We start from the raw sequence: 17,865 nt of genomic DNA on the forward strand, positions 1-17,865 counted from the left end.
TCGTCTCATCAGGAGCTTTTTATGATCGCATTATCTCACATCTTTGATATAATTAGGAGGCTACAGGTAACAGAGGGACGTCAGGTCCAGTTTCATGTCTCTCATGAATATTCATACTGAATATTTGCATTTCTGGCAGCTAGCTTTTTTTATCTTGATTAATTCTTTGCCTCACGGGTCCCTGGATGTTTGTTTCTGCACAAGTCGTGACAAAAATTAAAAATATTTCAAAAAGGATTTTCAGACTTTCAATGAAAGGACTCGAGATGAATTAAACATAATGTAACATGAAGAAGTCCCTCGGTGCGGCGGTGTAACTCAAACTCACCTCTCCATTTCTTTTAACAGAGAACTGTTCTTATTGAAGCTCATTTCTTGACCTTGGGAATTTCACTCTGAGATGCTGGAGGGGTTTTTATTCGAAATATCTGTGCAGGATCTGTTATGTAAGGAGGTTTTTTTTTTTTTTTTAGGAGGAAAGCACTTGAACATTTGCTGATTATTTATCTATGCACATCCAAACATGCAAGCCAGAAAAGTGGGTGCTGGTAGCCTCGTGGTCAGTGCGCCATGTTGCCCTGTGAAAAGGCAACAGACCTGAGTGCAGGCGGGCGCGGGTTCAAATCTGACCTGTGGCTCTTTTCTTGCATGTCTTTCTCCTCTCTCTCTCTAAACAAAGGGCCAAAAATGAACCTTTAAAGAAAAGTTGCAGAATAAGATTTTTGGACCTGCACTTCTGGTTTCTCTCCAGCAGGTGGGCCATGTGACATGTTATCGTTATTTAACCCTAACCCTGACCCATTTACCAAATCAGCTGCATTCACAAACCTCAACACAATTCTGCTACAGTCAGTGTGTTCTAAATGTGGCGCTGAGCAGAGGGTCTCTCTGCAGAGCTTTGGGGATTGTCAGTCGACCCTTCAGATGCACGAGCGTTGGAGCTGTAAATCAATGGAAGATCTTCTCAATCAATTGCAGATGACTTTTTACTCCAGGTAAAGAAGCATACATGAATAAAATGATGCCATTATTTTGCTTTTATTTTGAATGTTCGTTCTGTCCTTAGCTAACGATGGATTCACCAGGATGAAAAACTAAAATGACAACAGCTAAAGGGAACGGCAAAGAGGTTAAATGTTTGAGGTCAAATATTACTTCATGTCAACGGAGCTGAGAAATGAGACATTCAGCGTCATTCTCGTCCATCACCGTGACACCTCAGGAGATTAACTGGAGCGCTCATAAATACAATGTTGAATTCAGTTTATTCTATTTGTAAAGGGACCGTGTACAATATTTAATTTAAAAACTGCTATTTGTTGAATTCTTCCAGAGTTAGCGTAGAGCTAGTTAACATCCACAGTCCCCTAGCAGGTCGTATACATATCAGACGATTAATGTGATAAAACAATAAAAGCATTAATTCCAAACCTTAATGGCATCATGATTAGCATTTCATTGCTGACAGCCCTGATAAAAGAAGCTCTTCAGCAGAGCTTTTTCAATCTCAGCTTTCTGAATAAAACCTTTTTTTCTGACTTATGAGAATCAGTGATGGTTAAAAAATAATGATTATGTGACTGAAAAAAACCCCAAAAAACAAAGAGTGCTTGGATGCTTAAAAATAAGTCTGATAAATGTGCGTCTCCCAGGTGCAGAGTGCGACTCCTGTGGATTGGTGTGTGGAGTTTAAAGGAACCAAAAGTTCAATCACAGCTCTGTAATAAGATTGGACTGACAACTTGTGCTCTAAAATGGCTTCTTTTGACCTTCTAAGGTAAGAGTTGATAGAAGAAGTATTTGTGCCTCTCTGTCATTTCTTTTCTGGTTCCTTCAGCAGAAGATGTTGAATGCGTTGGGGACTCGCTGTAGACTTTGCCCTCACCCTGACGTTGGATGTGACAGCCTTCAGCTGATGGCTTTGTCTGCTGTGTCTCTGACAACAATCTGACGTGACAGCAGTCATCAGAGGATTCGGTTTGCTCTGAGCTTTTCTTTCAAATTGGCATCGCCTCCATCCGAAAAGACTCTATTCACCTGTTTGTGGGATGTGTGGCTGGTTATCGATTACTGCCCACTCTCTGCCTCCAAACACAACTGACCCTGACACCCAATCACGGTCTGTCGCTGGCCATCTGTCAGCTGCATCGCTTGGTGTCATCCCAGATAACCACTGGAAAAAACCAAATTCATCTGCCTGCTTTTCAGGGAGAATATTGGCAGCATGTCAATCCAAATCTTTCCCAACACACAGCGGGGAATTTAAGCGTTTTATGCAGAGTGACATTTCGGTTTCTTTGGCGTCTTCCTGCTGTCCCTCAGCAGCTGAACGGGATGCAGCACTGAAATGATTTGTAATTTTATTTTCTAACACTCTGCAGTCTGCTCAAATTCAATAGGCAGGGATATTATAAAGGATTTTTTTTTTTTCCCGGAAGACAATTCCCATTTGTGGTTTCATCATCATCATCACTTGGCTGCTGATGTCACATTTTTGGATGTTCACGTTTCCTCATTTAATCTCTGAATAGTCATCAATAATGATCCGTCTTCCCAGGACAGTGCTCTGGAACAGTCCGGCTGAATCTGTATTTATTTTTTCCACAAACGAAAGAATAAAATGTCATGGGGTTGCATGTATTTCTTTAAACCAATGGCATCATCCTGGGCCACATTAAGGCCAGAGACAGCGGTGACAGCGACCTGAGAAAAGAAAATCAGGGGAACCTTTAGATCTTTTAGGATGAGAGCTACTACTACTCCCCTTATTTTTGTTTTGTGTTTGCAGTGCATATTAATATCATTACATGCTTATCTTTAATGAGATTTCTGACACGGCATGCCGTCGACCAGAGCGTTGTAATCTGGTTAGATAGATCTAGAGTTGTAGTGAGTAGAACAGTTCGCTATGAGTGAGGTTATCTTTTTATTTTCTCACTTTCATTTTTTTAAATATATTTTGTATGTTCTGTTAGTCCCTGTTGTAGATGAATCATTTGCAAGTGGAAATACAAACCGAGCTTTATTTATGTCCAAATGAAGCAGCAAAGTGAAGCCGTAGCTCGATGAGTGTCCACTTGAGACTCCAGAAGCCGAGCGATCCTCATTACAGTACGTACGCTATTAAAATGCTCCGACAGCAGAGCAGACTAAACCATGTACCACACTCTTCTCTCTCCCGCTCAACCCAGCGCTGAGGAACATTTGGATGCAGATGATTGGACTTAGTAAGGCTGACGTATTTTAACGTTGCACCAGCATAAGAAAGGTACTCGGGCTAACGTTACGGAATAAAGCTTCGGCGATCGCCTCCTTTGTTGAATTTAAATAAACTCTAATGAAATTGTATTTTATAAATATGGACTCAACTTTAGGCCCGTTTGTCTGACTAAAATAATATCTTTTGAATAATGAATTAGAAAAGATATTCAAAGAAGACTATATGAATATTGAACAGCTGCATCGGTTCTTTCTGTTCTTTCTCCGACTAGTTTTTGCTATTCTGTGAAAATGAGTCATTTCTTGGACGACTGCACTTTACTGTTGAACAGTGTGAATAGAGAGCACAAACCCACCTCTTGCTGCTGTACACAATCGACCTTCCTGTTGCGTCTCAGCTCTGTTAAAGCTCTGCTGCAGTCCCCACACACATCAAATCTCAGCCAATGCATTCTTGATCAGGCGTGGACGCGGTAATTGTTTTCATTGCCTCGGATTGGAACGACATTGAATTTAATGTGGTCCATCGATCTTTTGTTGGGGGGAAATTGGGTTTGTTAGCAGCGTTGTAGATCTCTCCTGGCCTACGTGTTAACCTTTTACACTCTCTCTCTCTCTCTCTCTCTCTCTCTCTCTCTCTCTCTCTCTCTCTCTCTCTCTCTCTCTCTCTCTCTCTCTCTCTCTCTCTCTCTCTCTCTCTCTCTCTCTCTCTCTCTCTCTCTCTCTCTCACACACACACACACACCACATTACTCTCTTCATTATCACCACATCTCCATCCTCCCTTCGTCCTGTCTCTGTCTCCGGCCCTTTGATTATAAACTCCTCCCTCTTTCTCTGCCCGTCCATCTGTCCTCTGTTGAGTCTCTCGTCTTGTCCCCACCACCATTATACCACCCTAATTTCATTGCAATTTAAAAACGCTGTTAGCATAATTGATTAGCAGCAACAACATCTGCAAAGCAGTTTCACACTGATGACAGATGTAAGCGCTGGATATTTTTTATGTGTCTTCAAACAAAGGGTGATTGTTAGAGCTGTGTGTTCTCAAGACTCTGGGGGTGAAAAAACCCAACACACTAAAGATATAACATTGTATGAATTGGTGTATTGTGATTCTTGTAGAGCTTTCAATAATCACATTGAAGGAATAATTGAGATGCTTTCTATTTCAGGAATGTACCTTCATGCTCTCAGAACATCGTGAGCTTTCATTTTACCAAACGGGCTGATTTCAAAGGACACTGTACCCTGATTTCCAGCCTCATTGCCCTCCCCGTTCCTTTTACTTTACCGCAGGGAATAACCTTAGAAAGCTGCTGTTTTCCTTTGTTTTTCTGTCATCGAGACAATCTCGAGAAACGTTAAAGAAAAAGAAAGTTTTCACCTTTAAATTGTAGCATACCACAAAGCTCCCGAGCCAGAGGCTGTGTTTCAAATCATGTACGTCTTTAATATATGGCCTGTTTGATTAGTTGACCGGTAACCAGTTACGTGTTTCATACCATGTGCCCTTTAAGGTTTTATTGAATTAGTTTGAGTATTTATTCCCCCCACATGGTCCCTGCTGGCACTGAGAATATGCTCTCCTTGTACTCCAACACATTTCCTGAAAGGTTTAGTGTGCAGCTTTGTCAGCTCCCGTCCTGTCCTGTTTCACTTGAAGGGTTCAGGCAGAGACGGCAGCCGACGAGAGCTGATAAACATCTAAAAACACAATGCTGTAATCCATTCAGAGTGACAGTATGCATCTCAAAGTACATTTGGTTGTTGTATGATTTTTTTTTTAGCTCAAAGTAAATATTTATGTGGTTTTGAAACGTCTGTTTTAAATGCCATTAAACGTAAAATGATAAAGTCACGTTTGCATCAGCTGTAATTACGTCAAACCCACAACGCATAAAAAACTGCTCACAGGTTGGAGTGGACATACCAGTTTTGTGTCTTTGTCTTTTTCTCAGCAGACGGAGAGTAAAGCCAATACCAAGGAGAGCACAGAGCCGGCTGTGGACCTGCTGGGCCTGGGTAAGACCACACCAACCTTCAACACCCCTTCTTAAAAAACTCTGCCATCGATAGACTGGAAAAGTGACGACTAACCTAGAACGAGCTTCTCCACGTCTTCTAACATATCAAATACACAAAAAACACAATGTTCAAGTATTTCATGAAGAGGATACAGGTCTGTCTCAGCTTCACCTCTTTATCTGTTACCAGGTTGAAGAAAGTCAGAGACAGTATTTCCAAAATGGCGACCACCATCGCAAGGCTTTAAAACTATACGAATGGTGACGTCCATGTTTATATACCGTCTATACGGCAAGGACCTTGAATTAAAGTAACAACTGCATGTGAATTTCTGTCATTTTGAAACATGCAGTCTGTACATTTTGAAGCTGTCGGTTCTATTGGAACTCAACATCTTGTTAAGCTCGTGCATGCTTACATTTTTAATGGCATTATGGGTACTGTAGTTTGCATCACACAGCAGCAGATTGCTGCAACGATTGACCGCACCAAGCAATATGACATTCACCAAAGGTCACAAGCTGGATTCAAACCTTTGACATTTTGAGGATGCAGTATGTGTCTTGGCCCGTTAACTGACAGGAGTTTCAGCTCCATGCTCGTTGACCTGCACAGTAAAAAATCCAGCAGAAAAAGTCAGGGTTGAGTCGGAGGTTACTCCATAAATTCATAATATGCAATCACCCTGTGTTTTCTCAGTTCGAGCCTGTAATAGCTGAAGGAAAGCTTTGCTGACAGAGGAAAGAGCCGTCGGGCACAGCATTGATTAAACATTCCCAGCCGCACCGGGGGAGAGGCAGAGTGAACGCCCAGCTATAAATAACCAACGCTACACACCTTGCAGCCATGTTGAGTGGATGAGATTTCACACATAATCAATAAGTCAGATTCGTGGCCAGTGTGCCTTCAGCTTTCACACATCCCCCCGTTCTTCCACCCAAGCCTCCAGCGTCTCTGCGTACCTTCCTCTGCAGCTGTCAAAGAGCTGCTTTTCTACCTTTGCTCCTGTTTGTTCCTGCGTTCACATTTATTCACTTCGGCGCCAAGTGCTGGCATGAGAGGAACTGCAGTATACTGAGGCTGTTTACAGAAGCATTTTTACACATTTCCCTTGCCATATTTGCTTTTGCTTTCCTTGGTTTGCCAAACTGTGAAGCCAATTTTTACTTGATAGTACCAAATGTTAAAAAAAGAAGCTTTCTTTTTGACAGCCAACATGAAAATACATCTTATCAGTTTGTTTCAGGTTTAGTTGGAAAGGCTTAACGCTGCCATAATGATAAATGCTCAGAGAGATGTTCAATCCTGCCAAAAATAAATCTCCCCAAGAACCACTGAATCAATTTCAGAAACTTTTATTGATGGAGCTCAGACTGTCTGTCTGATAACGTTTGTCTTCACTGTAATGCTCCCGTGAGTGTCCTTCTGCAGTGACACAGAGAAACAGGATTCTTCCTCCATGTTGTCTCTTCTGTTTCATTTTTTCAGTTTTTCTTGTAAAATAAATTTCTGAATGTGAGTACATAAATGTGATAGCTGCAGCTGTGGGATCGAGCATCTCTCCGATTTTCTTTCCATTCTCACATTTTTTAGTTTAAAACCTTTTTCTAAATGTGCAGTTAACGTATTGATTGTTTAGCCGGACCCCTCAGGCTTCTTTACTCCAGAGAGAGACTGAAAACAGGATAACAAGAAGGTATCCATTTCCATCTGCTCCAGAACAATCATCATTTTGTTCCTTTTTAAAGAGCATCATTCTACCATGTGGCTGCAGGAGATGGGGATTGAACCCCCGACCTTCAGGTTGACAGACTCGAACACTGAGCCACAGCAGCTTCAAGTCATTTCAAACACAAGTCATTTATAGAGGCCGACAGATGACTGAAACGAAAAACTACACGGAGAGAAGACAGAAACTGTAGTGCAGTAAGACTTTGTTTGTATGGAGATTTAAAACACTGAGTTACAAAGTGACAGATAAAAGAAATCAACCTGTTCATGCAGTGAAGAAGAGAAAAACACCACAACTAGAAGTCGGCACAGGAAGGGTTTTTGGGTAAAGCACAGACCGGATATCAGAGTCTACATAAAGGTGCTCTGACCCCCGACTGTGTCAGCGCTCCTCCTGTATCTCTCTCCTCTCAGGTGGCCTTCAGGTAGTAAGGGGCGGAGCCAGTTCATTTCAATCTGAAGAATTTTAATTTAAGTTATTTATATATATATATATATATATATATATATATATATATATATATATATATATATATATATTTGTAAAAGCATATTCGTAATAATAATAGAGCTGGGAGTTATTTCAGCTATAACTTAAATTCATATATATATATATATATATATATATATATATATATATATATATATATATATATCCTCCTTGATGTTAAGCAGTTTGTGTTTATCATTTGTCTGTTCAGTCTTTTTGATAAGTTTTTGGTTCTAGAAAAGTCCACTGACATGGCAACACAATGAATACAACACCTGTGAATCTGCAGGTTTAACAACATTTACACAACTAAGGTCAGAGTAAGAAAAAATATATATCTTTAACTTAGTAGCTCATATAAATACTGGGACCTGAACAAGTAAACCCTTAAATCCAGTTAGATATATTCTCCCAGTTAAACAGAGAGCCAACTTCTTTATGTGAGAGCCCCCAACTGCTGAATGTAGAAGGTGCATTTCCTGAGGATCCTGGGAATCTGTGTGTGTGTGTGTGTGTGTGTGTGTGTGTGTGTGTGTGTGTACTTGGGTAAAAGCGGCTCAGGCTGATTATAAAACACAGCCTGATCCTGAACTATTGGTCTGTTTCCATGGTGAGGCCCAGAGTGCTCTCAAGTGGCTCCATGGAGCACTCGAGGGTGGTGGGCACTTTGCCCTTCATGGTAGTGACGATGACGATGATGATGAACCCCTCTCTCCCCGAGGCTCATTTCCATGGCAAAGGGCCAGCCTGTTTTTGGTTAGAGCCGGGGGTGGGGGTGGGGGGTGGGGGGGAATAAAAGGGGCAGGAGGGTAACTGTTTCATAGGAAATCAAATGTGTTCTTCTTTTCTTTGTCAGTATGAAACTCTGTGACTCACACCTGTCACTGTTATCAGCCAATGAAGCGATAACAAGAGCCACAATGGCTTCTTCAAACACTTCATACACCGATTTAGAAAGTCACTTCACTGACAAATTGAGATCAAAGTTAGCGAACGACAGGAGGGCATCGTAAGATTGATCAGAAATAATGTTTAAATATAACGGATGACGATGTGATAATCAGAGTGTGTTCTTTAATAACTCGTCCGGATGAAGCGGTCGCCTCCTTTTTTGTCTCGGTGAAGAAGCTCTCTGTTTACACTTTAGATTATGGGTGCTTCATTACTATGGTTATATAAATGACCTCCACTACTCTCTCTCTCTCACACACACACACACACACACACACACACACACACACACACACACACTCAGAGAGCTCACTCTCCTCCCTCTCTCAGCCCCTCCATCAGTGTCCTCTCTCTCTCTCTCTATTAGGTGACAGTACATCGTGCACTGCTGGGAGTCTCTCTTCAAACACCAAGGAAACTGGTGTCTCTCTGAACAACACACTTTTCTACAATGGTGCCCACTTTAAAAATCAGTCCTTTTTCCATTTCAGCTGACAGGAGAAATGACTCCAGGGTTAAATATGCTCCTCATTGCTAAATGAACATGTTAAAAGGAAGACATCGTGAAAAGGCTCTAACTTGCTGACAAGTAACAAGAGGCTCCCAGATTAGTGAGCGAGGTAAAAGAATCACTTTCTGTGTAACTCCAGGCATGGAGTCAGAGGCCGCAGCAAACAGCTAGCCTGCAGGCTCGTCAGCGTTATGCAAAGTCAGACTCTTCTGAGTTAACTGATACTGAATTAAAGACGCCAGGAAGCGAACTAGCTCTCTGACACAAAGTCAAATAGATATTTGCTCTTGCACACGTTATTCAACAGGAATATTTACAAGGACAAAAAGAGAAGCATTAAATCCTTACTACAGAAAGAGAGTAATTAGTCGATATTTCTGGAGGATTTTCCAGCTAACAAGCATGATAATTGTAAATGGAGTTGGCTCGGTTGTGTTTGAATACCCCTCCATATTTACAAGGTCATGTTGAGTAATTCTCATTAGTGACATCGTCTTCACGTTCTCCAGTAATCTCCCCTTTTATACGTCTGCTTCTTCCTTCTCGCTCTTTAACTCCTGCATGTCTGCACACGGCTTCATTAGATATCTGACGTCGTTTTTCATTTTCCGCGTCAAGTTCTGTTCACACGTTGCAAAAGCAAAAGACTGAAAAATGTTCTGTCGAACTGTAACTAACGTGCTGTCAGTTTAATAAAACAAGCATGATGTCATAAAGTAAAACAAAATGAATAGTTGGACACACTCAGAGAAACGTTGTGTAGATATGTTCAGTGTGACGTGTAGAAAGGGTCAGTGTAAAATGCACTGGCAGTTTTAGTAGGTTGCATTTGCAGAGTAGCTGTGGCCACACTGATATTTTTCAAACCGCTGGTGCTGAAATCCTGCAGTTCAGCGAGTGTCCACTTGGGGCAGGCTGAGTCCTGGAAGTCACTTAAACAGAGCACATTCACATGGTCATGTTTTTATTGCAAAAAATGAAATAGGTCTGATTAGCCTTTTTTTTTAATTACTCTTCTGTTGTGATTTGATGAAGCGTTTAAGAGGTCTTCACAATAAGGCGTGTAGCTGACCTGATCGACAGGTGGGCGTGGTGTAGCTAGGCTGAGACAGGATTTCCAGCAGGGAGACAGCGCCCCCTACAGGGACAGACGGGTGACATCACTCAGGCTTCAAACATATTTACAGTCTATAATAACAACTTTATATTCACGGGATTTTACAAACAGCAGTTTCCCTCCTCTAGTCTCAGGTTGCCCCCTGTACGTGTTCAACATGTTTTCCAATAAGCCACAAATTGGGGATTTGAAAGATGGACGCCCTAGTTTTCCGCTGCACACAGAGTGACAACTCGCTTGATTTTATTTTTTTTAAGTGAATGCAAAAATCCTTCGCTTGAATCTGTGGATGTCCTCGCTGATCTGTGTGAGATGTACCGGTACGTCTCGGGGAATATGTTCAACATTCAAAGGCAAGGTTTTCAATTTGACCTCCATCTCATAGTTTCAGAGATGGAGGACTGCAGGTTCAGAAAGAATTTACTGGATCTTTTCTGTCTTTCTTTCTTAGATGCTCCAGACGGAGTTGGGAAGGGCTCAGGCGGCGATGCAGGAATCAACGATGAACTGGACATCTTTGGACCAATGGTGTCCAATCCTCTCCCCTCGTCCAACAACACACAACAGGCTCAGGTAACACACACACACACACACACACACACACACACACACACACACACAGTCTCACGCTTTCATCGTCAGCTTATCACCACAGGCAGACGGCAACACATGGACGCTGAGGAGACTCCCATGATGCAACACACACACAAACACAGGCATATTCACAAACACGGCGTGTCCTCTATCTGTGCAGACACACACTCTCTGAGGATCATATCAAAGCAAACTGTCACAGACTCTCTTTCATTGAATTAATTTGAGCCGTGTCCTTCAAAGAAAGAGAGAATGAGAAGTGCAGCAGTGAAGAGGGCAGCTGGGAGTGGAAGAGACACAACAATAATAATAATAACATTTATTTTTAGAATACTGCAATAATGTTCTTTACTCAATATGTCAGGTCCTGCTGGTAGGATCCAGAGAGGTTTTCCAATAAAGAACCCAAATGTTGAATATAAGAGAAGCGATGCAATTTAAAGCTGCCATCTTTATCTTGTATGAAGCTGATGCAGCTCAGCGGGACACACAGATGGAGAGTGTTCAGAGAGATAAACTCTTCTATATGAGATTTTTTTTTGCAACCTGACAATCCTGTAAGAGTTAAGACACATAAAAAAGACAAACAAGGAGAGCTCAGCAGAGTTTTAAGACAGGAGGAGTGTGGATCACAGCTGAGGTAATTATCTGTAAGTTTATTTGAAAGTGAAATTATAAATGATGCATAATTAAAATGTTTCTATCAGGAAGAAATTGATCTTACAAAACAATTGCAACAGTTGTTTTCATAGTATCATATTGACTTTTCTGGCCCTTACATCAACACAACATAAATCTAATGTATTTTTAGTTCCCTTAAATTCCTTAAATGACTGTTCAGCTGCTGGAGCCGAGAGACGCTGCGAGCGACGTGTGAATACAGCGTCTGCAGTTATTGTAGGTGGGCGGTTCAGTAAGTGCAGGGGTTCGTAACTGGTGGGTCGGGACCCAAAAGTGGGTCACAGAGCCGATCACAAACGTGCCTGGAGAAATCTGTGGTGCAGAATATCTTCAGTGAGCTTTTTTTTTGTTATATTTTGTTTGTTCTGAGCTTAAAGCTGCACTGCTTTTAGTAAGTATCTTAAAAAAGTATGAATGCTCATAACTGATGTATTGTTATACGTATGTCATCATGAGGTCTTTGCCATCACCCAGCCCGAGTTACACATGTGGGGAGAGGTACAATTGTCAGGATTAGAGAGAGAGAGAGAGAGAGAGACACACAGACACACAGACACAGGTCGGATTGAAACCCGGGCAGCCCGCTTGGAGGACTACAGCCTCCGTACATGGGGTGCATGCACCTTCGCTTCAGCAGTGGCCTCGGTGAGGCTGGTTGAATGTAACATGTTTGGAGCAGCCTTTTGACCTCTGCTGAGCTGGAAATAAGGGTGTACACATTCACACAGACACATCTTTACACTCTCTGTTTACCACATACAGCCTCAGAGGATGCAAACATGCTAAAGAACACTACATGGAAAAATACAGGAAACTCAAACGGTGACATAGAGTGTGTCCTACTCGGCGAACCAATTCTCCTACATCCATTGGCTAACTGTGTGACCTTTTCCTGGGTTTGAAATTGGATATCTGTTACAAACTCACACACACACACACACACACACACACACACACACACACACACACACACACACACACACACACACACACATCACCAAGCCTCCTGGGACTACACCAGGCTGTGGCTTGTTGGGGGACCGAGGCATGAAGAACAATTATGGGCTGCTGTAACTGTGAGCTTCCCCTCTGCCACTACCAGCCTCCCACTTACCCTCTAATCTCCCGTCCGTGCTCACCTCCTCCGTGACTCCATCTACTGCGGCGCCGAGTCTCGCCTCACAGCCGCCGCTCATCTCCAACGTGTCCATTAATCCGAAACCCAGCTCCTCTCTCCATCTTCTCTGTGAAGCTCTGGATTGGGTCCCAGCTGATGAAAAGGTCAAACCACACGGTCAGTGTGTTTTGTGGATTCATGCAGCATTCATGCGTTTTGTTTTAATCATCATAAGTTTTCTACGGAGGCCCTGAAGGTCTCATCGGGTGATTCTTTTATTGTGTGAGCACAAGACCTCTGTTTGAAGACTAATGTATTACACTCCACTAAAAAGCTTCAAACGTGACAGTTTTCCTCAAAGAGTTTTTTATCCATGAGGTATAGATTGAATATCAAACAAACTGTAGAAAAACCTGTGAAGTGATTCAACGCTCACTTGGTTAGAATTTGCTAAAAATCAGCTCAGATGTTTCTTTTTGTGTTTTTCCTTTTTGTCTGTGAGAGACCGGATGTGCTTCTTTATTCTCTCTTAGAATAAACTTTGTTCTGGAGCCAAAAGTGAATATTTACACAAGCCAAGAGAACACAGACAAGTTATCATTCGAAGGATTTGTTTGCACGGGATGGTAACTTATTTCTCACAAAGTAATGAGCAACAAGATTAAAAAATGGATCTGCACCAAAGTTTCTGTATCCTCACTGTCACATCCTCGATGCTTGTCCTCCTTTCTTTTCTCCCTGTGTTTATTCTCCATTATCCGCTCCGTGTCCCTTCCCTCTCCTCTGTCCTCCCTGTTCTCTGTCTCTGTGCTGTCACTCACCTTTCATTCTGCACATAAACTACAGCTCCTCCTCGTCCTTCACATGTCCTCTCCCTCCTTCCAGTCCTCATATCTGTCCTCACAACGACAGCAGACACACTGTGCAAGAATGCTTTTCCCAGCATTATTCTAGAAACTTCCTTTTAATGCTCAAACGTGAACAAATGAAAGTACAGACAAGGCTGTGCTGCCTCACACAACATTATTATTTAATAACAGACACAAGTGAAGAAAATGTTAAAATGTCTTTTCTTAATAAAATGAACTAGTTTAATGTTTATGTAACAGAATATGAATTCATAGACTGGAATGCCATCAATACACCAATATGATTGTCTTCATGACAGCAGACCTTTGTTACGACGCTGTTGCAGAATCGGGCCTGTAAACGTCTTTGCAGTTCCTCCACACGTCACAGACTGAGAGCGGTCGCACTGCTGGAGCTGCTTGATTCCACATACTGTACGTAGCTCACACGTGGCAGAGCAGCTCGTATCAGTCAAACAGAACATCTTGTTTCTACCAGAGTTCTCGTCTCAGAAGACTGGAGCTAACTGCGTCTCTCAGTCGTATATAATCTCTGCAGGAGTTCACCTGTCACACACACACACACACACACACACACGCAGCGTCTTCATCTCTGTCTGTGCTGCGTCCCATGAAACATGGAAACTGACATTTCCTGCAGCATTTAAAGAAGAAACAGTTACCTCACAGCATGTGGGCTATAATTGCCTCTGTTTGAAAGAAGGTTAGGCTGCAGCTGCTGCCTTGTCTTTGTTTGTGTGTACCCGATAAGTCACCTAATGGCCTGTACGGTATGTGAGGCACACCTTTCAAAGGACACTCTGAAAGAAGCTGTTCTTACCTGAAGTTATTGAATAGAGTTTATTTGTCACAGCTCTCATGCAGATGCATGTAGAAGTGCTTGTTTGGTGTCTGTTTTTAAGATTCCCTTCGACATGTATCGTTGACTCTGTGTTCCTTTCTAATAGGTCTGTCCTCAGGTACCTTCATTCATCTCATTACGAAAATGAGTTTAGTCGTCTTTCAGGGGCCTTTGAGCATCTGTTTGATTCCTGTGTACCACATGGTTGATGTTAGAAAGTCTTTTTAATTTTGTTAAGGCAGATAAACTTTGTAGGATAAATGTGTGTGTTCATTAATATCTGAGCATTCACTTTTTCTGTGTACTGGACTGAAAGCCTGCATTGTGTGACCCTGCTCTTGATCACCCTCCCGGGCACACACGTCTATAACAAACAATCAAGCAGGCTGCCCCAGAAATCTTCCTGCCTCGCTTCTTCACATCCGTACATCTCCCAGTGGGAGGCTCTCGCTGTCGGACGAAGGAGAGGAGGTAAGGCCGCGACGAGAGACATGACGTGAAAATGTGAGAGTGGGAGCAGCCAGAGCTGGCGGACGCTGTCCCATCTCATCCAGTCTTTGTGTTGTGTGCTGGTTGCAGGACACAAACCTCGTCACCTCCTCTTCATCACTCCAGGTTATATTCCTGAATATCTCCTGCTGCGCTCTCGCATGCAGTAAAGTCGGCATGCAGAGTGAATCTGATTGTGCTCAAACATACAACTCAGTGTATTTTTGTGCATTTTTGACAGCAACCTAAAAATCAGAAGTAGAAATACTTTATTAATGACAGCGGGAAATGTCGTTGTTTACGTTGCTCTCAGACACAGTACAGAAGTATAGAAGGAAGTTAATCGAATAGAGATGATAAAAAGAGCTAGAAGTACCTATATGTACAAGTGCAACTGACTTAAAGATTGAACATAAATCAATATTTACAGTTAGTAGTATAAATATATTTACAGTATATAATACAATCCTACCAAGAGGGGTTTACATTGCAGTGGATTGAAGCCTTATTTGTCTCTCTGAGAAGCTTATTAATCCGAACAGCGGTTGTGTTTTTGGCAGTTTACTGTCGGACTTCGACTTGCTGAACTTCCATAAGCTCGATGATTACATCTTCTCATCCCATTATATCCCACACATTTACTAACAGCTGCCAAGAGACGGCTCGGTGAACTTGAAAGCCCGTTTTCAGATAACTTTCCTCACCTATACGTGAACGTTGTCCACTCGGGGGGAAAAAAGGCTGTTTTGATAGTTAAAACACATCCACCAAACCAAACGCACACTCACACACACACACACAAACACACACACGCAAACAGAGGGCTGAATTAGGGATTCAGCTGGCGGATATTGCTTTACAGCTGTGATTAGCTGGGTGCGGGAAGAAAGAGGAAGCTGGCAGCCTGCTGATTCGTGCAGCTATTAAGCAGCATCAGGGAGAGCTCTGCTATCTGCAAATACGTCAATTATAAAAATACGATTACTGCCTTGTAGGAGGGGGAGGATTTGTGTTATCCCCAGCTTTTCCTCTTTTCTCTCCCTCCCTTTCACACAGACTTTCACTCCCTCGTCTCGTCCTCTCAGAAGCCATGAATAATGGCTAAAATAAAAATGAAGCAGTAAAGCAAAAACTAATGAACATGCGATCTGATCACTGTCACACATTGCAGAATTAGTGGAGGTCAATCAGAGGTGTTACCTGTCAAATCACTGCAGCCTGCAACTCCACTTCTCTCTGACATGTAGAAGAGCTGAAGTGAAGGTTTTAGCTGCATTTAGCGCAGCATTAGCACCAAATCAACACCTTCTCCACCTCCATCTGCTCCACTCTGCTTCTCTCCACTCTGTTGGCTCTCTGCACGGCCGTCTGTACTTTCTGTTTATTTTTTTATATCTTTGTCTACAGCTTTACTTTTCCTTTTCCAGAGACCCAGCTATCTGCTCTTATATTAACATTTAAAGATGTGCTTCAGACTGCTGAAGGTTTTTCAGCGCTTCAGCAGAAGACGTTTTTGTTCTGGACTCAAAAAGCATTGCACAGTCACCTCCACCCACATCGCAGTCTGACGATAAGTCCGGCAGCTGATTCGCAGAGGTTTGCAGAATTAGGATGCAGATGTTCTCCGTACAGCTCGGTGCTGCTCCCTCAGACAGCAGCAGCAGATTTTTTAAACTGTGTGTCCTTGAAGAACAAGAAGTTTTGGGGGGTGAACAATTGTATTCCAAAATACGAGTGCAGAAAATGTTGTGAATGAAATGAAAAAGAACAGGCGCACGATGTACAGAACCTTCAGCGTCACCAGTTACAGGCTCGAGTCCCACTCAGCTCCCTCCTGTCTCCATCCGAACAGAAGAAGATTCAAGAATATGGAGTTTGCCTGCTTGCGTGTAATGCAACCTGATAGATGAAGGCACTGCGAGCACATTTTAAAACTCTTCTTCCTCTGTTAGTATGGAGTATTCTTTAGGGATTTACTGCATTTACCATCAACAAATGCCACGCCGCTGCTCAAGCAGTTTGCATTTGGCGACTGCTGAAGAGAAAGAAGAGGAAAGGAACTAGATGGAGGTGAAGAGGACAGAGGAAGCAGGACAAGGTGAAGTGTTTAAGGCTGAGGAATGAATCTGGGCTGAGAGAAAAAAAAAGGATTAAAAGAGGGACGAGGTGACGATCGAATCAGCTTCTGATCCTTCCTCTCGTTTGTTTTCGTCTTTTATTCTCCGTCCTGTTCCTCGCTCTCTCTCTCTTACTCCTGAATTCAGATTTCCAAGGCGAGCTTTGCTTTTGTTCTCTGTAAATGAGCACAAATCCTCCAGCACACACACGCACACACACACACACACACACACACACACACACACACACACACACACACACACACATTTACACACATGTAAACACTGAGCCTAGGGTGGTTTTAAAGCCACAGATGGTCTATCAGGGGGGGAGTGTATGAGCATTTCAAGCAGTGATGGAAAACTAGAGAGAGGTAGTCCAATGTGTGTGTGTGTGTGTGTGTGTGTGTGTGTGTGTGTGTGTGTGTGTGTGTGTGTGTGTGTGTGTGTGTGTGTGTGTGTGTGTGTGTGTGTGTGTGTGTGTGTGTGTGTGTGTGTGTGTGTGTGTGTGTGTGTGTGTGTGTGTGTGTGTGTGTTTGGCTGTAGACGTCTATGAATAGCGACAGTGGAAAAAAAGGCTGCCCGAGTGGCGATTCAGAGCTCGAGCTTCTCCCATCAACACCAACATTGGCTGTGAAGAAGAATGAAGCCTTGTTGAAGAGGCTTTCTATTAAACAATGTGCTGCTAGGAGCCCGGCAACACACCACACACTATGTGGACGCTGTGTGTGTGTGTGTGTGTGAAGCTGAGAGAGACAAAGTAAGGCATAGATGCACATGTGACATGCTTCTTTGACAGATCTATGGCTGCATGCAGACTTTATTCGCCACCTGTTTGGCTCTTAGCAGGATGTCTGCAAGGGACTGTTTTGCTCTTCTTTCAGTGACAGTGGAGCTAACGCTCCTCGAGTGTCTGGCTGGTAACAGATGGTGAGAGATCTGAAAGAGGCCTGTGGAAAATGTTTCGTGTTAAACTTTTGAATTCGGGCTTAAAGAGGCTTCACTTCACACCGGTTTGACGTCTCATTTTGCTTCAACACACACTCACAGTTTTATATGGATACTTTGAAAGAAAAGCAGCCAGCTCATGTCTGATTGTGATTTCAATTT

At 42.6% G+C, this 17,865-nt stretch overlaps 1 protein-coding gene across 5 annotated transcripts in view; it reads left to right on the plus strand.

Moving 5' to 3' along the window:
- The window catches only part of LOC306835720 (stromal membrane-associated protein 1-like), a 69,333-nt gene that overhangs the window by 41,581 nt on the left and 9,887 nt on the right, over positions 1 to 17,865 (plus strand). For 4 of the 5 annotated variants that reach the window (XM_079362427.1, XM_079362424.1, XM_079362426.1 and 1 more), the window contains exons 7-8: positions 5,181 to 5,244; positions 10,499 to 10,620. In XM_079362427.1, the coding sequence (XP_079218553.1) occupies positions 5,181 to 5,244; positions 10,499 to 10,620 (186 nt within the window). The remainder of the gene's footprint in view (positions 1 to 5,180; positions 5,245 to 10,498; positions 10,621 to 17,865) is intronic. The other variant, XM_079362428.1, reaches the window with a different exon arrangement.

The sequence above is a fragment of the Symphodus melops genome, assembly GCF_947650265.1.
Source record: "Symphodus melops genome assembly, chromosome: 15".
NCBI classification, from domain to species: Eukaryota; Metazoa; Chordata; class Actinopteri; order Labriformes; family Labridae; genus Symphodus; species Symphodus melops.